General features: G+C 44.9%; 1 protein-coding gene across 1 annotated transcript; it reads right to left on the bottom strand.

Moving 5' to 3' along the window:
• Positions 1-18,992: 18,992 nt before the first annotated feature.
• Positions 18,993-20,903, bottom strand: LOC124473983 (dickkopf-related protein 1-like). The gene is made up of 4 exons (XM_047029796.1): positions 20,517-20,903; positions 20,252-20,393; positions 19,984-20,106; positions 18,993-19,839 (listed from the first exon to the last, which is right to left on the bottom strand). Exons 1-4 carry the CDS (start codon positions 20,730-20,732, stop codon positions 19,574-19,576), a joined length of 747 nt encoding a protein of 248 aa, XP_046885752.1. The 5' UTR covers positions 20,733-20,903; the 3' UTR covers positions 18,993-19,573.
• Positions 20,904-22,800: the final 1,897 nt, after the last annotated feature.

Raw genomic sequence — 22,800 nt, 5'->3', positions numbered from 1 at the left:
CAGAGGCTCCAGTCTAGAAGAGACCTAAGCTCTATGCAGAGAGCCCTTTCAGCCGTTAGCAGATTATAACTCAACACTGCTGTGTGCAAATGTGCTCATCACAGCCAGACTCCTTGGATGTGGTTTAGTGCATCTGTGTGGTCCACTGCACAGAAGACAGACAGAGACAGGGAGGGAGGGAGGGAGGGAGGGAGGGAGGGAGGGAGGGAGGGAGGGAGGGAGAGAGGAGGGAGGCAGAGACCCCAGTAGTGCCTGAAAAGCCTTCAGTTTTTCCATCACCACTGTCGCCACGACAGTGCTGTAGCCTTTTTAGTGCTTTCGAGCAGAGCCAGAGGACAGGGCGAGAGACCCAGGCGCAGGGCGAGAGAGCCGGAGAGAGGGAGAGTCTGAGCGGGGGAGCCATCCGTCTGGAGTCTAGTGGATGACTTATGGTTGGTGTTTAATGGTGCCGGGCTGGTGAAGGGAGGGTTGTGAAGGGGGGTGGGGGGGGGCTAATTAGCCTGGCCCAAATCTGCGGCGGACAACCCAACCAGCGCCGCCCCCCTCCCTCCCCGCAGCCCCCCTCTCGTCCACGTGCGGTGTTTGTTTACGAGGTTGTTGAGCCGCTCCGCGGTCTCGGCGGTGGACTGACACGAGACGACAGCAGCCTTAATGCCCTGCCCTTTAAATCCAGCCTAATGGCTGCTTAGTGCCACAGAAGCACAGACAGGCTGGGGGAGAAGGGAACAGGCGCCTGCGCTCTTTTCCTAGGGTCCCTCCGTTCCGGGTAACACATCAGCTAACACATGGATGGGCCAGGGGCCAGGCCAGGGCTCTCATTATACTACCTGCCTGTGAGCCACTGGCGCCACTGTTTGAGCCGTGCCACAGGGACGGGGACCATGTTCACATGCTGCTGATCTGGTGGGGCGGCTGTAACAATGATTTGAGATGTGAATGTCTTTTTAATATCTCTGACTGTGGCGCCTGTGACAGCCTGAATGGCTGCTGGGGAGGACGAGGGGGATTTGAACCTGAGCCTGAGAACAGCTTGCTTATGGGAAGTAAGGGAGATGTCTGCACTCTTAGATCTACAGGTTCTGGATTCGAATGTGACCAGTTGTAGCTCTGAAGCTCTGGAGCTCAGCAGTGTAGAAAAGTCAGACTCCTGTTGTTTTGGATTATTTCATCTCAACTGTAGGGAATGGGTTAATATCTTTCTCTCTCTCTCTCTCTCTCTCTCTCTCTCTCTCTCTCTCTCTCTCTCTCTCTCTCTCTCTCTCTCCTCCTTCTGCGGTGAGTTGATAGCATATGTGAGTGTTATTGGGCAAATTATATGCAATATGAGAGCAAACACACAGTAATAATAAAAGGATCTGGGTAAACATAACGTTTATGACTGCATGCCAATCTGTGTGGGCTTGCCAGCAAACACAATTAGACTGACTGAGAGAGGAAGAGAAGATTATCATGCAAAGCTCTCCTGTTAGTCAATTCAAAGCTCTAAAAAACGAAATTTTGGGTACACTGCCATCATAAACTATTAGTCTCATTAGCTTTTTATAAACTGTTGAATATCTGTATTGAGACACTTTAATACCCAACAATACTCCGATCTGTGAACAGAAACCAACCCTGGAAACCAGAAAGGGGTTTTAAGATTGCCGTCAAGCCTTTGGGAGGAGTTTCTTTCACCTGCTACGTTCTTGGATCAAGTCCTGTGGATGTTCTACCCTGGGCTGGTTGCTCAACATAGAAGGCATGTCGCCATGTTCTGAGAGAAGCTGGAGCTAGGGAGTCTGTGTCTTTCTGTCCAAACACAGATGAAACCACAGTCAGCGGACTGTGTCTCAAACACTCATCGAGTTGCTGGAACGCTGCAGTTTCCTCCCCTCCCCAGCCCCTGTTTGTCCACTGTCACTCCGACAGGATTATGCTTTCATCACGGAGGTACTCTGTCTGAGCTGGGCGGGAGAACGTTCTAGAATCTGGCTGTTTGCTCATTCACTTTTGCCAGAAATGAAACGGATAAACGCCTTGTTACAAAAGAAGCCCTCTCTCCACTGTAGTTGCTAAAACTGTGTGTAGACCCCTCTATCCATTCTCTCAAACATATTGGAACAGTCTTCCAATCTGACTGACAGGATACCGTGGGCCAAGATTGATGACTCGACTACTCCAAAGAATAACATGGAGACTGCCTTGGTTTCTGATCTCTGATCAGGTCTGTGGTAAGAAGAGGCTGACACTAGACGTCCGTCTACAGGACGGCTGGGCCTCTCGTGCCCCAGAGCTCTAATCTGTCTGTGGACAATTAAGTCTCTGATGAGAGGAGTCTTCAGTCTCCAGTGCTGATGAGCTGCTAGCCGGCACTGTTCTCCTGCCTGGCTACTGTGGTCTAGACCTCCCTCCAATCCCAGAGTCCGTCTGTCCCAAGACTAACAGACACAGCAATTATAATTAAGCTCTGCTATTAGGGACCGGGCTACAAAGAGATTAGGGGAGGAGCTGTGGTTCTTTATACTTGTATAATTGTAAGCAGTGAATTCATTATGTGAGGATTAGGGCAGTGTAATTAGGGAATCCACAGTTCAATCTCGGTGGAGCATCTGAGTATCCTGTGGTAGGACACATCTTGGTGGTAGGCAGCGAGATGCGAGTGGCAGGTCTTGGAGGGACCCTTTGAAACAACCGAGAGGAGCCGGGAGAGGAAAAGTTTTGAAATGGACATTTTCTACTTCTGGGAGGATTAGGATGAGTGGGATGGTACCTTGTGAGTGACTGACAGCACAAAGTGAGAGAGAGAGGGAGGGGTGGGGGGAGCAAGACAGGAGTCTGTGTGGCGGACCAACAGCAGCTTTACTCTTCAATCTAGGAGATGAAAATTACCACTCCTGTCAAAGTGGAGGTGTTTACTGAGAGAGGGTTGACAGAGAGGGAGAGTTATGCAACCTGTGTGCTTGAAGCTTCAGAGAGAGACAGGCAGCGTATTGGCTAAAGAAGAGCTACATGTCATACTGGTCTGACCAACCAAGGCTGTGCTGCATGACTGTCGATAGGCTGGGTTGGAGAGAATGGTGTTGGCAGGTTTTGATTGAAGATTTCACAACAATATTTGCTGACACAAAAAAACTAATTGTTATTGCTAAACTGGTCTGAATAGAAAGCGGAATTGCAGTCTGCCAAGAATGCCTGAGTGACACACCACATCACAAGGAAGTAGGGAGACAGATAGCTTTGTATTCAGCCTTGTCTCGCAATGGGGGATCATCCAGAACGCCCCCAAAAACTCAAACTGTACCCATGACATGGAGCATTTGTAAAAGAAAAATAGAGAGAAACACAGTTGTTTGATTACCCTTTTATTTTGAAATAGTAGAACATAAAATACCTGACTCATCACATTTGACAAAGTTGCTCACATAAAGCGGAGCACTATTCAGTTCCATGTCCTCAGTAACACCATAATAAAAATGCCCCTATAATGCCTTCAGAGAAAGTGGATCATATTTTGTGAGGCGAATTGTGACGTCTTCATAAATCAGCTTAATAGTAGGGTTGTGGTACACCCCTGCCTTGTTTGCGTCTTTGTTAATACCATGCACATGTGGCCAATGACATGTGTGTGTTTATCAACGGGCCACACCACTTTCTTAGCTGTAGGGGTGGTTAGTTTGACGTCTGCTTGAGATAGACGGTACTCCACGGCAGAGGGGATGCCAGACGTTGTTGGGATATTTGGCTTTGGTGTTTGGCACTAGAGACAGCCTTGCTAATGTAGCGTGTAGCAATGCTCTAAGTCTTGGAGGCTCACCCCCTACAGGGGACTGTTATTGCTCTTCACTTTTATCACTCTTGACATGGACTTCAGAACTTATGTTTTTCCTTCTTCCAGGGGTTTTACCTCAATTTAATTTAAAAGATTTTTTGGTTGACTTCCATGGCTATTTTTGTGTATCTCTATGTTCTTGATATTCTGCTGTACTTTCGAAATGCACTATTTATAAGTCGCTTCGGATGAAAGCATCTGCTGAGTGACTGAAATGTAAAATGTGCAGGATAATGTCAGACAAGTCAAAGCAAACGTGTGCTGTACAAGGCCTCTCTTCGCTGCGAAACTTTCCTTAGCTGTGTGCGTCCTGCAGTTTTGAGTGATTGAAAAGGTTCATTCCAAACTTCAGGCTTTTTTCCACAACGGTACTCAGTTCACGCTGAATGTAAACCTAGTAACAATCTGGTGAACTGGGTTAAACTTGACCCCTCGCAGACAGCCCCCAGCTGGATAACACATGCCCCCATAATCTGTAACATTCCACCACCCCATCCCTAAACAAGATGGCTGATCCTTGCCTTCCTGCTCTCTCGCTTTATCTCTGTCCCACTCCCCTATCGACAAACAAGACATGTGGGTCATTTATTTCTCTTCGCTAGTCACGTGTCCCCGTCCTCCCTTAGCCAACGTATGGTGTCTAAAGTGGAGACAGCCACTGGGGTGATAGCTGATGAATGTTGGAATGCTTTTGGTCTCTCTATATCACTGACATGATCACCGCAGCGACAGCCAGGGGAGACCAGACTCGTGGCCCAGACAGGGGCCATCCCCTCTCCCACCCCCCCACCCCAAGGGCCCTCTGAAGTGGGAGACACTTGCTAAATCAACATGACATCTCTCATTTCTCTGTGTGACTAAAAGTGACAGTCTTTCATGGGACACTGAAAGGGGGAAACCTGGTGTTTTGCAACAGCCTTATTTGCTGTTTGATATCATTTGTTAGGTTACTCCGAGCAAAGTGATGAAATTGAAAGTTTGTGTTTTTTGTCCCGATGTACCGTGTCTGTTTAGTCTGGTGGAAGCAGTGTTTGCTGTGCGTGAGTCTGACACACATACACTATTCTGCCTGCCTGCATGTCAGACAGTGTGTTCAGATCTGCATGTGATTACTTTAACGGAGACTGTAAATCATGACACAGCGTGAGACCAATTTGTGGCAGGCGGAGAAAGAAAAAATGCTGGTCCAGGTTTATGAGGTGGCCGTTGACTAAACACGACCCATTAACATGTGTGATTGGGACAGGCTCAGCGGCAGCAGTACTCTAAAATAGGTGTCAGCTGTATCGCTCAAATATGATGTGGGGAAAAAGTGAATATCGGTGGGCCTCTAATACAACCACATGTGGCACACTCCCCGTGGGCTTTTCACTAGCGCTGACAAAAACGTGAATTCCCACTGAGGGAAACATGTTCATTCTCATACGCAGTGTAAATGGTTTAGTATAACTGCCTGTGTGGTTGCCGTTGACCTGTGTAAAGTAGATATATTGACACAGACGTCCCCCTGTCAGTCTTCCAAACAGTTCAGTCACAAGTTTCCACTGTGGGAGCCCAATATAGTGAGTCAGCATCAATCAATGTTTGAGAGCCATCAGGTCTGCTGTGAGCCAGAACACAACTATCAGATGGTCCAGAACTGCTGCAGATCCTCTTACTGGCCTTACCGACCAGAAATATAAAGTTTACCCTATGTTCCCTACACCCTTTTAAACCATTTAAATCTGTTTAATTTGGAATAACTTTAGAATATTCACGCGACAACAAGACAAAAATGGAGATGTGCCGTGTCCTTTCTTACAGGATTAGGGTGTTGGAAAGCATGAGGACTCAAACACTCGTGCCCTTTTCCCAGCTTGTTCTCCTACAATATCAATGATGTCATCCCACATACGCCATTCCCGAGAGCCTGTGTGAGGTCATACACGACACAGGGGTTTGAAGCGTTTACCAAGGACATCTGCATCTCTTCACATAGGACAGATGAGAACCAGCGCAGACACAAGTCCTGCCGCTGCTAATGTTCCATGCCTCCTTCGCTACACAAACAGTGTTTAAACAGCCCCGGTGTCTCCTCCTCAGTCTGAGGCTGAGATTGTTTTTGTCTCTAATGCGCCCCTGTTTTTTTGTTGTTTTTTTTTACCTCTTTGAAACGTCCCTCTCTTTTCACCAGGTCAAATGATTCCCTGGCTTCAACAGCAGTTCTGCGGTGGCTCCACTAATAGCGCTGTCATTTGACATGTCTTTGATGTCCTCCCGACCGTTGTGTTACCTGAAGTCTCTGAGGTTTTGGGATGGGGCAGGCTCGCTCCCCTTTGCAGCCTAATTAAATGTAATTGCTCTATTTTGTAGTGGTGCCCATGTGGAGAAGGGAAGCCTTGTAATAAGGGAGATTGCGTGAAGGGTCCGAGGATCACAGACGCCAAAAAGGAGCCACGAGGAGACGATCGGAGGCGCGCCCCCCCACCCCCCCCCCGTCGTCGTCTCCTCATCTGTCCTGAGCAGACCTAGTCATTACCCCTCCACCTCTCTCTCCCTCTTTCCCCCCTCTCTCTTTCTGTGTTCTTTCTATCTTTCTCTCTTTTCTCTATGTCTCTACATTTTCTTTTTTCTCTGTCTCTTGCATAAAGTGTGAAATTGTGGACCTCGCTCTTGTTTTCAAGAACAAGTTATAAGCATGTGAGCTGGCACCCACATCTATCTCCAATAGAAGTGAAAACAGAAACGTTGTCTCATAAACCTTACAAGTATGACTGCATCCATCTTACTTTCTTTATAACTTGGAAGGAATCCCGCAGGGACAATTCCATATTGCTAGTGCAAGGACGTGTGTACTGTGACCTGTATGACATTCTCCTAGGTAGCGTCACGGCTGTGGGTGCGAGTGTCGGGATTCTTGGAATAACTCAGACACCTTCAGGTCTCCATGAGTTGAGTCAGACACTCAAATAGGCTGTTTAGACCCCGACGCTGGCTCTCTAGAGCGACGGGAGACACATTCTTTCCGGGAAAGAGGAGAGGAAAGAGAGGAAATTACAGGCCACAGGAGGACAACATGACACAGGGAGAGATCGAAAGAGAGACAGAGCGGGAGAAAGAGAGAGAGAGAGGGAGAGAGAGAGAGAGAGCGACAGAGAAAGGGAGTGACAGAGTGAGAGAGCGCCTGCTCGACCGTGACCCTAAAGTGGGCTGAGAGGTCGTGAGGGGCATGAGGTCTGTACGCGTGTGCATGCGCACGCATGTCGTCAGGGGTTTGGGGTTGTGTGGGAGGTGTGTGCTAAGAGGTGTGTGTGTGTTTCATGTCCAGAGGTGACTGGGGGGGGGGGGGGGGGGGGGGGGGGCTGTGGTGGATGATGGAGGCTCCACTGCTGAGATGATGACACTCCTTCCTGCTTTGGCTCCACATGCCTCTCTTGTGACAGGATGTCCAGCCATCCTCTCCCTCCTCTTCCTCCTCCTCCTCTCCCTCCTCCTTCCCCTTGTGGTGCCAGTCCGTCTGCCACTGGGCCCGTTAAGGCTAATGTGACACAGGCTCCAGATCGGGTTTCAGCCCAATATGAGCCACCCGCATCTTCCACTCCTATCCCTTCACCCTCCTCATCCCCCCCATCTCCTCTCCTCCGTGCTGACCAGGTCTGGCTCAGGAAGCACACGTCCGATTGGAGCTTGCAGATCAATCAAAACACAGGATACCACAGCCACCATTTTGTGTTTTATGATCCAGGAAAGCGTCCGGTAAATGATTTCTCTGCTCGTTAAAATACTTTTATGAAGATGTCTGGAGAAAGGTTTGGGCGAGGGGCGTAAAGAAAGAAAAGACTGATTGATAGAAGACAGAGAAAGGTGTGTATGTGTTGGGTCGGAGAGGGGCGGGGGGGATTTCTGTTTTTGTATCCCGGTCGATTTGAGCTCCTTGGTTTACTGACTGGAGAGGGAGTCTCTTAAGTAGCGCCCAGTGAAAAGAGGGGGAGAAACTTCAAAAGTGAGACAGAGAGGAGCTGTGGTGGGATCCCACACAGCGTGGAGGCCTCTGTCTCCCCCATGACCCCCCTCTCATGTGTTCTCTGGGAGAAGCCACCACTCCCTCAGCCACAGTTGTTTCCATATAAAACAAAGCAGCTTTGGTGATCTGTCTGCTTTTACCGCACGTTACCACAATACTAATCATTTGGCCAACTCTGGATGTTTGCAGGTTCTGTCACCTTGCATCAACATCGTGCACCTGGCCTTATTACCATACCCAACACGTCATTTGGAAGTATCGTGAATATTTCCATGTGTGTAGAATGTGAGGAAATGTTCAAAGGTGCACATTACCGTAATATTATCTTGTGGAATATAAATACAAGGCAATGTTTTATTACATTGGATTGTTTGCTGTTATACTGAGCTTTGAAAAATATCACATCTTGACTGTAGCAATAGTTTACTTACATATAATGAGGCTGTGTTATATCACCCTGGCAGCCAAACAAATGTGCCCTCTCTGTTCTGCATGGAGTTGGACATTTAAACAGCCCCATGTGCTAATTAGCTGTCTGCTTGTTGATTAACTGTTCTCCCCTACTCCCTATTAGTGGTTTAAGGGTGCGAGAGCTTCATAATTATGTCATGAATTGTATATGCTTGATTTGTAATTATACACTTGATGTAATTATATATTCATGCTTCCTCTGCTACCTGTTGTGACACACATCCAACTCACACTGTATTTGGAAAGAGAGAGAGAGAGAGAGTGAGATAGAGAGAGAGAGAGAGAGAGAGAGAGAGAGAGAGAGAGAGAGAGAGAGAGAGAGAGAGAGAGAGAGAGAGACACCTGATAATGTTATATTTACCTGGTGAGTATTTCCCGTCTTTTCCCGTTTCAATCCATTTACGGTTTCTTTCTCAAATCTTCTCTTTCGGACCGTGACTGAGGGTATTATTTTCACGGACTTACAGACAGCTATAAAATATTAGAACATGAAAGATCACACTTCCTAATCGTGTGTCTGCGTTTTCATTAGCTCAATATTCTCTCTCAATAGCCAAAGCATGGCAGTTTAGTTTGAGTCACTGGCATTGTTTGAAGTGTAAAGTGTAAAATCTGATTCAGATGGCCTTCATTTAAGGAATTATCAGGACCATGTGGACCCATATTTTTCCCAGCATGATTCAAATATCCCACCCGTACAGTCTGCTTGCAATTAAATCACCCAGTGAACTTTCAACAGCCTGAGAAAAAGTGTGTCTTTTGGAATAACAGGGACACAAAGCAGGGGTGTGCTGTACAATGGAGGACCACCCTCACACACAGAGTTGTAAGTGATTACCATGCTAACTGAGGAATGACAATGTAGAATTTCTCTCTCTCTCTCTCTCTCTCTCTCTCTCTCTCTCTCTCTCTCTCTCTCTCTCTCTCTCTCTCTCTCTCTCTCTCTCTCTCTCTCTCTCTCTCTCTCCTCATGATGATTCCAGTTTTAAGGTATTTCTTCCTGTGAAGAAACAGCTGTGACCTGCTGACCTGCCAATGGAACCACAGCACACTATCCTCCTCCAATCAAGTTGCCTGAGCACAGAATGAGAGCAAGCAGGCCAATGAAAGCTCTCAAAGGGAAACTCCCAAGGTGGAAGAGAGCCTGTCAGAAACTGCCCTTGGGGTACATGAGCTTGTAATTCTTCCCTTATTAAGACACATTAGTGTTAATTTGTTTGAAGGCAAGGCACTGTTGTGTTTTGATAATGGTGCCTATTGTACTGAGAGCTGAATGTGGAAGAGCAACAATTTCATCTACATGCAAAGGTTGGGATGGGAAATGTCAGTTTTAATTAGGTGTTGATGAATGGAAAATATTTGCACTCGGCTAATAAAAAACACAAGGGAGCACAGAGATTGTTGTACATTGGGTTCATGGAGTCATGGAATACATGGACTGGTGAACATATCCTTTTCATAAATAGTAAGTTGGATGAAGATATGGAGAGTTGTCCATTGATCCCCAAAGAACAACAACCGAGCCATGGATCAGAATGGTCTGTCAGATCTAGACTTCAAAAAAGCTCTTTTTCTGTGCATCTGAAATGTTCAGTGTCTAGACCAGCCTTCCCGGTTTCCTTCATGACCTCTGACCGCTCAGTCTGAGTGCTGCTGGTCACCTACCAGACTGGAGGGTCATGATAGAACAGTGACAAAGACAGGCAGAACGCGAGCTTTAAGGTTATAAGACAAAACCAGTTACTTTCAAAGAGATGATCCATTTTGATCCTCAGGGACGGAGATAGCTAACCCTAGCCACTGAGACTCCACAGTAGTGATGTATGCTGGTGAATCACAGCAAGGTCAAAAGGGCGATATCTAAATGAAAACTTTAAATTAGAGGAAGGTCTCTTTCATTAGAGCTGACTACACCACAGGGACTTCCTGGGCTAATAGGCAGGGTAGAGACTGCATCAGGATGTGTCTCAGCAGCAGGACATACACGCACATACACACATACACACACACACAGGCCTCTAATTCAACTGCTTCAATTACACTGCATCAGTGAAAGGATGCCCGGGAAGTGTCATTCACAAAGAGACACATGAAAAATGATGTGTGAATGTATGTCACCTTGACTGTTACACAAGTGGGTTTTCAGAACTTCCTTCTTCCACAGGAAGATTCCTGGGTTCCTGCAGGCTATGCTTTAGTGCAGTTGTCCTCCAGACTGTTCTGGTCAGAAAAATGAATTAAAAGTCCACAGTAACACTGAAACATCTGCTAAATTGCTCTCACTGATAATAATCCCAACTACCGGCAAACTGCTCCATCTTATCGTCAGCAATTAACAAAATACGGAACTTCTAAAATACCCTCTGGCTGTCTTTCTCTTTTTCTCCTTCCCTCCTTCCCTCTCTCTCCCTTACTCTTGTAGGCCGGTTTCTCTCTCTCTCTCTTACTCTCTCTCTCTCTTACTCTCTCTGTGCTTGAAGAGACTTCAGAAGATAATGCGGTGTTTGGGAACGTCTGTTGCAGAGAATGCCCATTGAAGGAAACTATTTGCCATTGAGTGTTGCTTCATATCCTGTCAGATAAGCCGCCACAAAGACCTCTCTTTTTTCCTCTTGCTGTCGAACCATTCTTAACATCCCAACATCCTCCTCTCTTCCTCCCCCTCCCCTCCTACTCCCCTTGTTAGTCGATAAAGAACGCTGTAATGTCAGGAAGGGCGCACATTCCTCGCGACAAATTCACAGATCTCAGAGGAGAGAGAGGGGGGTTTGCTTCCACGCGACAGTCACCAGCAGATCAGAGAAGATGGAGACAGAGAGAAAGAGGAGGAGGATGATAGAATGACAGATGAGTTACATTTGAGGGGGTGTAAGGAGAAAGATAATATGAGTTGAAGAGAGAGAACAAGCAGGAGCAAAGGAAAAATCGTTTTTTTCTCATGATCCACTGTGTTGCTGGTTAAAAGTATACCAGCCATGGCACATAAACAGAGTAGACTCTGTACTAGCCACCTATGAACCACAAATGAGTTTTGTTTTCCAAATGAATCAGCAGCTATTCTACTATATGTCAAGGCTGAAAGGTTCCTAAGGGCCAAAGTGCTGACTGTTTCAAGTCTCAGAACACCCGTACTAAACAAATGTACTCAAATAAACTCTGTAAGACCTGGTTTATGTGATTGCGCCACGGGAGTCAACGGTAGCAAATTTTAAGTGCATCAAATTGATTGTAAATGACATGCAGAGCTCGACAAAACCTCAGTGTTAACAAACACGCCAGGGTATTAAAACCTCCTTTGTGGCTGTTTTGGATGGCTAGCAGCTCGTATGCTCCATAAAAGACCCGCTTGGTACCCAGCCTCAGACCATTCCAGTTGGACTGAGGCTGCAACAGAGAAACACAGGCGTTAACTGTCGGTCATTTAGCTATTTGGAATTCTTCTGTAATGCGTTTTTGTACACAGGGCTGTTTGGAAGGGTTGGTGAGCACCTGTGTTCTAGGCATTGATGTGATCAGGACACTGTCGGAGAATCTGTCTCCCCCTGATAAGTTCATGTAATGTTTTCAGCATGTCCACAGATGGGGGATTTCTGCTATCTACCCAGGCTTCTTTTTTCAGAGTGTTCGTTTATAGGCTTTTATCCCTCCACCTCCCCTTTCTCTCTCTCTCTCTCTCTCACTGTCTGTCTTTCATCCTCATCCTCTAATTCATCTTCCTCTCCCATCCCTCCCTAGATGAATCTCATCTCTGGAGAACATCTCGGTGATATATGGCTCTGTGATTGGTGCCAGGTCTGGACAAGTGGAAGTCATATTGTAGAAGCCTGCTGATGGAGCCTTGGCTCCTTTCATCTGGACACAACACATCTTACCTATATATATCACCCTTTCATCTGAGAGAGGATATACATTACCTTTAGCATCAGCCTGTTCCAGACCGTACACCCCTCAGCAGTCTACTTCAAAAGTAGCTGACTATGGGAGGATGTTCCAATACATCGATTCCAAAAAAAATCCCTTCCATATGGTCAGGTAGTGGCCTTGACATAATATGTTACATATTATGTAACATTTCAAACGTTTTCAAAACAACTTTCACTCCTGGAGAGAAAAACAACTTCTACATGTGAGAACGCCATGAACAGTATTACATGTGAAGCTTCCCAGCATGGCTCCTATCAAAATGACTGAGCTGCCTGTGGCTTTGTGATTAAGCTGTTCTGAACCACATAGGCCGAAAGAAGTAAAAACCAACATTTAAACTCCAGCCCAGAAACTGGCAGGCCAGGCAACAACAGTGGCATATTAGTAATTACCCCAAGACAAAATGCCCGTAATTTGTGTCTGTAACCCACATTGAGGCAATTCTGCATCTCAGCACATGGAATTAAGTCTGGAAAGGTTTAGATGCAAGAGGCTGCATTTACCAGTCCAGCATACTGCCTTGAGGAATCAAGATTACTTTTGACAAACTAGAGAGGGGTGCACTTCTTGCAACTCAACACAGAGAGATTAATTTCTGACCGTGTTTTTTGTTATTGTTCTGCGCATTAGCTAGGCATTCTGAGCATTTGAAAGAAGATACTGGAAGGGTGATTACTATGGGACAAAGAGAGAGAGAGACGTCATCCAACTATTTGAATAGATGTCAAAGTCCCGTCAACAGAAGATTGGGATGTTACAAGTCCATGTGAATCTTGTTGTGACCAGCGGGACCTTGTCCAAAAGGGAACAGAACCAATCTGCTGGGGAAGTGTTTCCATATGGACACAAAGAGAGGGGCGCATTCTTGTGGAAATGAAAGCTGGTCCTTTAATCTAAGAGACATAATCAATACATGATAAGGCTTGTAGCCGCAGGACATTGCAGTAGTTTGAAGATAGCTAAGAACAAGATTGGTGATGGGACACAGAGGAAGGGGGGGGGACTATGGCTGAATTAAAACATTATGGAGTTAGCCCTTCGCTAATCAAGACTCCCTATCAGCTTCTTAGATCACTTCCTGCAAGCTTAACTTTGCTTTCTTCTTTTAAGTGATCATTGGTTTATCTCTTAGGAATGCTAATTGGAGTGGTCAAGAACTCAACCAGAGATCGGTAGTGACATCAGCAGGGGTGTAGCAGGTCACAAAAAAATGGGGATGTTGCAGATGAACACTGACATCACAACGTAGTCACATGGAGAAAAGGAGCCAACATATGGCTTATGCATAGGGGACAGTTTTATCTTACCAACCGTAAATGTAATAATCTTTCAATAAGATGTTAGGAGATTGCAGTTACATTGCTCTGTACCGAGGGCTGTGTAATGTAATGGTAACACACGCTTTTACCAAGAGAACGTGCTGATTAGAACTTTGGTAGTTTGCGAGATCAAAGTCGTTGGATGAATTCTGCTGGATCGTCATGGCAGAGTTTTTAAATTGATCCAAAAATATCACCAAGGCTTCAGCTGATTTAGACTTGGCTAAGTGATGCACATGACTGTGGAGTGGATATCAAGGCCTCAGATTTGGGCTGCTAGAGAATGTCTGGCGCTATAAAGTATCCAATGACATTACAGTTGAAATGTAGATGGTTCCATTTGTCTGACCCATCAATCTAAGCACACACATCATTTTTCATTCTCCATGAAATATGTTGTTCTTTATGTATAGTATGTCTTAAAACTTGGTTCACTTTGAGATTCTTAAGATTCTCATCAGAATCTTAACATTTCTCACATCTTAACATGTACAAGTATGCAGTTACGAGACTCATGAGGACTGGGTATCTTGACTGATAACCAGACCCTGGATTATGGGGAGATTGATGGTTCACTGGTCATGTCAGCTGTGAGAATGACAGTAATGGGATGTTTCCCACCCACAATGAAAGAACACACACAGGCTGCAACCTCAACACTGCTCCATGGCTTGGCTGTGGGGTGTTCTCAATCACTCGCTAACCCACAACCCTGACACAGTGAGGGCTCGCTAGCACCAAGGACAGACAACTCTGGATCTTTTACTGCCAACCAAGCAAGATCAGGAAGTTAATGAGTCTGAAATGAACCTCAGGCCTATATAAATATGTGCACACTTGTTTAATCTCCGTTATTTGACAGATGAACATATTCAATGTAAGAACGTTTTGATCATGCCAGCCCCAAATGTACACAAACGTGTTACTTGATACTTAATGTTCACTATTTCCATCTTTGGAGACTTGTATTTGGAGAAAGGATAAGAACTGTATGAATTTAAGTAGGGGCCTTTGTGTTCACAGCGATGAACTTGACCACTGCGGTAATTTACGACTGTTGACAGTCATTTAACAGTCATTGAGTGTGCCTTTTAACACACCTCATCTAAGCTCCTAGGATGTTGGTGTGAACGAATCAACATTTAGACAGAGAACTAATGTGCTGGAGATGACCTCTTGTAGATAGCCACCTTTGATTTAACCCCCTGCGACTCCCACCATTTCAGCCTATGGTCCCTCCAGCAGGGAAGGGGCAGGGGGATCCAACCCATTTACCCCTCAGTGAGATCAAAGTCCCTGAGTCTCCCCTTTCATTCTACTCTCCAGACTCCAGACCTTTGTAAAGTCCCTCACGCAAATGAGATTGTGCACCCACCAGACCCTCTCCTTTGTTGGGTTTAAAGACAGTCTTTTTAGGAGGAAAAACAAACAGGGGCATTAAGAGGTTGGAGGGATGATGAGGGGAAGAAGTGGAGGGGGGGGGGGGTATCAAAGGAAGAGGTGAGTGGTGGAGGAAGTACAAGGGTTTTTTTTTGGTGTGGAGGAGTGGGGGGAGCAGGGGGTCAAACGTTCCCTTATTAAGCCCTGATGACTCTTAATAGGACAATGGAGGGAGTGCTGAGGCCATTACTGTGCCATTGTCTGATAGGGGAGCTTCCCTCTGAGCTGGGGTAGTGGGGGCTTCTGTAGGACTCGCCTTTGATGCTAAAGCTGCTTTCTGGGCGCTATGTTGCCGGCCAGGGTAAGTGAGGGGTGATGTTGTCCATGTCCCCTGAGAGTGGGAGGGGAGGGGGGACAGACAAACAGGTAGACAGACTAATCTCCCGTGGAAGACTGTCTTCCATAGTTTCATTTCCAAAGCGCTGTTATTAAACAGAAGGTTCTGAGACACAGATTTCCTGTCCCAGCGAAAGGCCAGTGGCTGGTGTGTCAGTTGAGAGCATACTAGATTAGCTATGGTCACCCCCAATTCTCTGTCTGTGTCTCTTTCGACTCTCCAAACACATCCAAAGTTCTGCAAAAAATGTTCAACGGTTGTGTCTTTAGAAATCAGCTGCTCCATCTAACTATCCACTGGAGTCTACACTTTTACAACAATAGAATAACAGCTCTGCCTTTTGACTTTTACTGAATCATGATTATTCACGCTGTAAGAGTTCATTTTCCACCATGGCTCTCTTCACACCAACCTTCTTTTTTACTTTAACAAATAATGAGTAAATTATACGTGTGAAGCGGCTTTTGCGCAATGTGGTTGTGGCTGAGTATGGCGTCGTTTCTCCAGTAGGATTCTGGCCAACTCGCTGGAGCTGGCCGCCTGCAGCAAGGATCATGTAAAGTTGGCATTTTTATTTCCCTCTGTGACTTTGCCCCCCTTGTACATCTGTTCACTTTGTTTTGTCTGGCATAGGGGCACAGACATGGCATATTGTCTTACTATTTGTATAAACAATGGGTGGATTGTTTGTTGTGAATGAGCTCCAGCTGTAGGAGCTGCACTATCTGTAAACATCAGGAAGGAGGAGACGAGAAGGGAGAGAGGGCAGACAGATGGAGGGGTTGAGGAACGGATGAAAGTACAGGTGGAGAAGAGACCAGAGAGGCTAAACTTACTGGATGGCCATTGGCCTGATTTGATCTGAAGGTGATCTGATATGATACTGTATAAATCATTGTTTATTTTCTTATTCTTCTATTCTTAGCTTCCTTCATGTGTCAAAATGTTCATGGTGTGACAACACCAAAGTGGGACTTGGGACCACATCAGTCAAGACCAGATGAATAGAACACCAACCTGGATCAAACCAGACCCCAGGGCCCCCCAGGAGAGTCAGTCCAGCATGGAGCACCTTCCCTGGGGGAGAAAGAGAAAGCTACTGGGCCCCTGGCTGCCACATGGGAAGCCCCCCAAACATTTAAATGAAATGTGTGAAGAAATAATGCCCCCCCTTTTCTATTCCCACAGGGTTTAAGATAATTAACCAAGTACAGTCAGTTTATGGCAATACATCTGGAGAGTTAAAGCAAATAATCTGCAAGACGGACTTACCTGTGAGTGTCATAACCTTTAACACATTAACCTTACTTCTTGTAATCAGGGCTCTGTTCCAACTTTTCGATTGACGTCATCCAGGAGTTGAATCAGTAGGCCTTACTTGTTTTCACGTTTATAGGCTGGGCAAAAACACACGCACACACATGCAAACACAACTGTACACTGAGAGCTGTCCTCTGTTTAATTACAATTTCCCAGAGATGGGGAGATTTCCACTATTGCGCAATCAGGGCAGATACGGTGATTGCTGCACAATGATGAATAGTCTGCATTGTGTTTCTCTGGAGATAAACAGTGACAGCATTGAATGGTATAACATCACTCTGTGAATAATGTTTTGATAAGAACGTGGTTTTGATCCGGATCCACATTCCACAGGTATGCCCCTTTCCTGTGACAAAGAAGCACGTATAACTCCTCTGTACACGACACCTGTTCTGGGAGGTGCCATGTATTCTGTAGCTTGTTTAGGACACAGTATCAAAGATCTTTGGCAACCCTGTTACAATAACAACAGAGGATACACCAGGTACTTAGGCAGAGAAAAGCTTTATTTCAACTGCCTGATGTGGAAATGAGATAGGAGATTTGAATAAGGCTCTTAAAACAAACAAGTGAATTGTTTTATTGTCTTTTAAGTATTATATGCACACTGAGCAATCTTCTGATTCAGGTCTGACCTATGGCTACGCCAGGTCTCTGGGCTATGAGATATGAAAATAATCTCCTAAATAAACAACTGGCTCAGTAACTGTATCAATAATGATTTAACGTTATCAGTGAAGGTCATTGCAGATTACACATCATATGTCAGGGTGACTGACAAACAATATTATTCCTGTAATCATATTGATAAGATCAAACTAAATGTTGTGGATGATGATTGTGAGCACCCAGATCATTCACAGCGTGGCTGCTTTCAAGCCCTTGTACAGTAGCATGGTAAACACAAATCCGTTCATTTATTATTTCATTGGGAAGGCTGCCACTGATTTGATAGCCTTTCTGGGACAGAGACTTTCAAACTATTCAAGGTTACTATGTTGGTTGTATTCCACAGTTTTGCAGAGTTGGATCCCAATAAGGCTAACCACAAGTGCACACACAGATACACAGACAAATACACACGTATACCCCTGGCCAGGGCACATGCCTGTGGGAGTATGTGGTTGGCCCAATGACGAGTGGTTGGGCACACACACACACACAGATTCCAGGACCCCCTCAAAAATGACTTGGATGCCATAGCAGCATAAAGATGACAAATGGATTTAAATAAGGGTTATATCAACCCAATTCAGTGTGAAAACGCATCCCATCTATCTCACTCTGCCATACACTGTAAAACAAAAAAGGTTTATCCATTCAAGGTGGTGAGCTCTGACGTGACCTTCTACTTTGCTTGTTCACAAAATCAAACTCCCATTCCAGCATGTTCCGTTTGATGTACACTGCCTGGAATGTCAACAAAAGAATCGTCCTGAGTCAGAAGACTCAAGTCATTTGCTCACCCGCCATCTTGTAATCCAGACAGCCTTAATTACAGACAGCCAGGTATATGAGGTTTGATGCTCCTACATTAGAGCCCATCCTTAACACAATGCCGGGATCTGTGGCGTGCCACTCTGTGCCCACCACATTGTGAATGGAGATCTCTGGGATTGCATCATCGTAACCCCCTTTGTCATGTTGTAGCTACAATATCTTTCTCCCAGGAAGTTGCTATGTGTAGATTGAGAAAGATGAGGAAAATTAGAGGCTTAGCCTGGCTAGCAAGCTGACTGTGTAATTAGATATTATCCAAGAACACCAAAGGCTAAGGTGGGTAAACACTCAGCGTGACACCATCATGTGTTATTACTTATCCTTTGAAATATTAGTTCCGCATTTTATTTCCTGCCTGCACTGAAAATGTGTTTTTCCAAATGATTGATTTAAAGTGTTTTGAGTGTTTTACTTGTATTCTGTTTATAACTATTTGAATTCAGTGGGAAATATATAGACTTATGTGGTAATGTGTCATAGTCAAAACATGTTAATCGAAATGTGCTTGTGTATAGTTCTGTCTCTGATATCCTCTCTGATTGACACAATACATCACAGCCTTAACATTGACCTAAACTAGTGTGTGTTATGTGTGTGTAAGTGGGACAAGGCATGTCTTTGAGACTGGGTAAAGCATGAGCTGAATCTGGGCCAATAGGCCATGCTTCCATCCATTCCACTGAGTTCAGACAACTGGTGTAGTGATAATTACAATACTAACTCTTCCTTTCTTGGAAAGGTTGTGAGCTTGGAATTCGAAAATAGAAGAAGAAAAAAACACATTCCTCTTTCAGTTAGTAGCTGGCTCAGTTTGAGTTAAAAGCTGACTTGGGACTGAATACAATAAGAGACAATTCAATAATATTATCAGACCATTGATTTTAATAAAACATCTTCACATTTTCTTTACATGTAACTTAAAAATATAGACATTTACATTACATTGTATATAACATTTTGTGTACACATTTACAACAATGGAAAAGAACCATGCAACACCAGGAGTGTATAATATTGGTGATGACGGAGTTCAATAGCTCACTTAAGTGCAACCCCCATTATAATTATAATACAGTAATTTACTGCAATAATCAAGGCTTTAAGTTTCATAAAAAGAGAAACGTAACAGTACTGCCATTTATGATGACATGGATTCATCGCCTGCATCCTCATTTCCGATTCTGTTTCCGATGGTGGGGAACCAGATAGTTCCAGGTCAGGACTCAGCGTCCCTCTGGGTGTATCCCGTTCCTTTAGGATCTGTTCTGTCTGCTACCGTCCTGGTGGAGTGTAAGTGTCAGCGTCTTGGACGCTTGGCAGGGTTCAGTTGGTGGAGTCAATATCAGCAACTACGGCAGTGTGTGTGTGTGATTAACTGCATGTGTCAGCATCTGGGACATATGTGTACGTTCCGGTGCAGTGTTTACGTATGTGTGTGTGTGTGTGGGTCAGCGTCTCTGGCAGGTGTGTAGGTTCCGGGCTTGGGTCCTGCTGACGGCGTGATCTCGTTCCCCTTTCTCTGGTCGGCAGGCGAGGCCGTCACCACAGTCACAGCGCTGGAACAGCTCCAGACCGTGGGAGCCTTTCCTCCGGTGGCGAGTGCACGCCTGGCCCTCCGTCAACACCGGCTTACAGATACGCGACCAGAAATGGCGGGCACAGCACAGTCCCTCTGAACAGTCTGTAGAGCGCAAGCACGTCTCCCCCTCCAGACCTGATGCAAGAGAGAAAGAGAGATTGTGAGGGAAACGGTCTACTGTTGTACCATTGTGTCAATGAGGTGTACTGAGTCACATAAACAATTGAGTCTTTCAGTCAACATGGTCATATTGCTCCTGTCTGCAGTGCGCACACCTACCTTTAACAGAATGTACTTGATGTCCCTGTGTAGGACTTTTAGCATGGACGTCTATGGTGTGGTTGTGTCTGTTTCCCACACCGATAGTGTCCATGACATCCATCTCACCAGCCTGACACACACCTAGAGGCGCAAACACGTTTTACTCATGAGTAAAACATTTTGTTTTTTTCAAACAGGCATCACAAAACTATAAATATACAATTGAACTGCACGACTCTATTTACTTTCAGGAACTTTCTGAACATGAGTAGGCCAAAGAGCTCACCATTAATGCAATGGTTCCCTCCGCAACACATCGAGTCCCGAGCGCATCGCTTGCGGCTCTTTCGACATGGAAGGCACGCGCCTCTAACATCGTTGCAAAATTCATCGGTCCCGCACTCGTCATCATCCGCACATGTATTTGACTGTAATGGTGAAACGGAACAGAAGGTATGTGTGACTATAATGATATTAAATACCTGGATATGATACAAGATTTTCTATACATTTTTGGAACTGTGCACGGTTAATTGGTGACATGGGCTTACCTGTACTGTGTCTACTACCAACCTCTGGCCATCGCTACCAGATGATGGGGAGCGTGGGCTCGGGCTGACTGTGTGGGCAGGATTAGGACCCCCGCCACCAGGCAAGTTTTTAATGGCGTTGGAGTTCCCTAAAACCGAACCGGCGTAAGTATCCCCAACGTATCCGAGAAGCGTAAGATACAGGGCCATAAAACGACGCATCGACAGTTGAGACATGCCTTTTCCTTCTTTACTCTCTTGGTCGGTTCAGGATGAGATGCGTAAAATCCTTTGCCTCAGGGAAGTATTCAGCAGAAATGTCCAAGTTATACTTGAATCCTCTCGCAGTTCCAAAGTGGTTGTTGCAGGGTAGTTGGAGGTCTCCTGACTCACTACACCGTGATGCTGTCTTTATACATGTGGAGTTGTTTGTATTCCCGCCCCTAGGAGTGTACAACAAAGGCGGAGGGTGGAATTTCAAAGGCGCCTAAGCTTCACTGTACGGAAATGGCAATCAATTTAGAATTGAGTTTCACAATGTTTGTGTGTACTGATCAACAAGTCTGTGACTGTCCTCTTAAGATTGCACACCACGTGCATTCTTAAACTACGGTTATTGGAAACATCATATTTGACCAGATGTTTAGTTTAGTGTAGTAGTCACTACATATTTTATTTCGTTTGTATATGTTAATTGTGTACTTTTTACATTCCTATAACCTACGTTTGTGTTGGACTATTTTGGCGTTTCCATTTAATCACCAGGTTATCCCAACTCCAATCCAACTTTAACGCACAAATAGAGTGGAAGGAAGTCTTTCTTAAAATAAATTATGATACTACCATTGGACAGTTGTGTGGATATTCATATTCAACATCTTTAGTCGTGGTACTTTAATACCTGTAATAACTGTAGCGTTTTGGTTTTACTTAGCATATACAGATGAAGGTTTCTGATGGTGCGTTGACATTTCTTTGACATTCAAGTATCCTAATAGCCCTTTGGCTGTGTGTAAACGGTGATTGAAGTTACTTTCCGTCGATTAACTACTTCATTTGATCCTTCTGATTGTAAAGGGGCAATTATCCTTTAAGTGTGCTTGATTACACTAGCGGCGGACATCAATGTAAGATATGTGGACCATTAAGGGGTGTGAAAAGTTTACCGAATTAATGGACTTCCGTGGAGAGGTCTTTCAGAGCTGACTGGCACTTCGAGATGAAAGACAACTCTGATCTCTCGTACTCTGGTGATCCCTCAAACTAGGGGACTTGGTTGGGGAAGAAACGACACCATTCAACTAATCCGCATTCTTTCAATTATGTGATCCGGCCCGCCTATTGTATAAACCTAAACAAAACAATCAGAGTAGATTCTAGACTACCTTTCGGTAGGATGCAATCGTAATATGCATGTTTGAATCTTAATAGCATTTGGGACCGTACGTAAGGAACACATTTTAGGAACGTTTACAGAAATACTATTTGGTTCCACTGTTTTCTTATGAACACTGATTTATTCTTAAACATGTAGGCTACAGAATCAAATAGATGAGGTTTTGAAATGAACAGGTGCCTTATGCGCCAAGGTTTCACAGGAAGACAGAAAACCTTGGCACATGGACATCATCTGGTGGTAGAATGTGTCTTCCTATTGACAAATATAGCACTTTATCTCGTGAATTGCCATGTTTCTTTTATCTAAACGACCCACTAACTGCTAGGCTACTACTTGTAAGGTGACCGCCTTTGATGCACCTTGATCTTTAATCTCACGAAGGTGTCACCTGATTGTGGACATTAGGAAAGAGTCAATTTCCGCTTGGATGAAAACGTATAGTTTACAAACACCTTCCTTTGAGTAACAGAAAACAGTTATTATACATAGTAGCATTAAGCTACACTAATACAATTTATAGTTTATACAGAATTATGCATCTTTAGGATCGGTCCACGAGCCAACACGTTTGGGTGTTTGATGACGAAATGCAGACACACGGCGTCCTCTAGTGTCTGAGTGATCGTCATTACATCTCTCATGTCAGAGAGGCCCGTTCAGATAACGCAAATCTGTTATTATCAAAAGTCTTACGTAACTGTAAATTGCAACATTTACTTTTCAGATAAATCCGAAAATGTACACATCAGGCAAAACACCTTTCAAAAGTAGGCCTATTGTGTCTTTCCTGCTTATAAAAAAAAAAGTGGTCACTATTTATTTATTTGTGCTCATTTATTAAATGTTGAGGACATCGAGAATATCAAGTGTCATAAAAGAATACAATGAAAATGTTTTCCATGCAGT

Source organism: Hypomesus transpacificus, chromosome 11 (genome assembly GCF_021917145.1).
Source record: "Hypomesus transpacificus isolate Combined female chromosome 11, fHypTra1, whole genome shotgun sequence".
NCBI lineage: Eukaryota > Metazoa > Chordata > Actinopteri > Osmeriformes > Osmeridae > Hypomesus > Hypomesus transpacificus.
This window is presented reverse-complemented; position numbering and strand designations above follow the sequence as displayed.

Bases quoted from the DNA above. Each gene is read 5' to 3' on its own strand.
- LOC124473983 (XM_047029796.1), bottom strand. From the start codon at position 20,732: ATGTCTCAACTGTCGATGCGTCGTTTTATGGCCCTGTATCTTACGCTT. The intron at 20,394-20,516 runs GTAAGCCCATGT...TCACCATTACAG, and splicing joins TGGTAGTAGACACAGTACAG to TCAAATACATGTGCGGATGA. The intron at 19,840-19,983 runs GTAGGTGTGCGC...CTCTTGCATCAG, and splicing joins TCAAGTACATTCTGTTAAAG to GTCTGGAGGGGGAGACGTGC.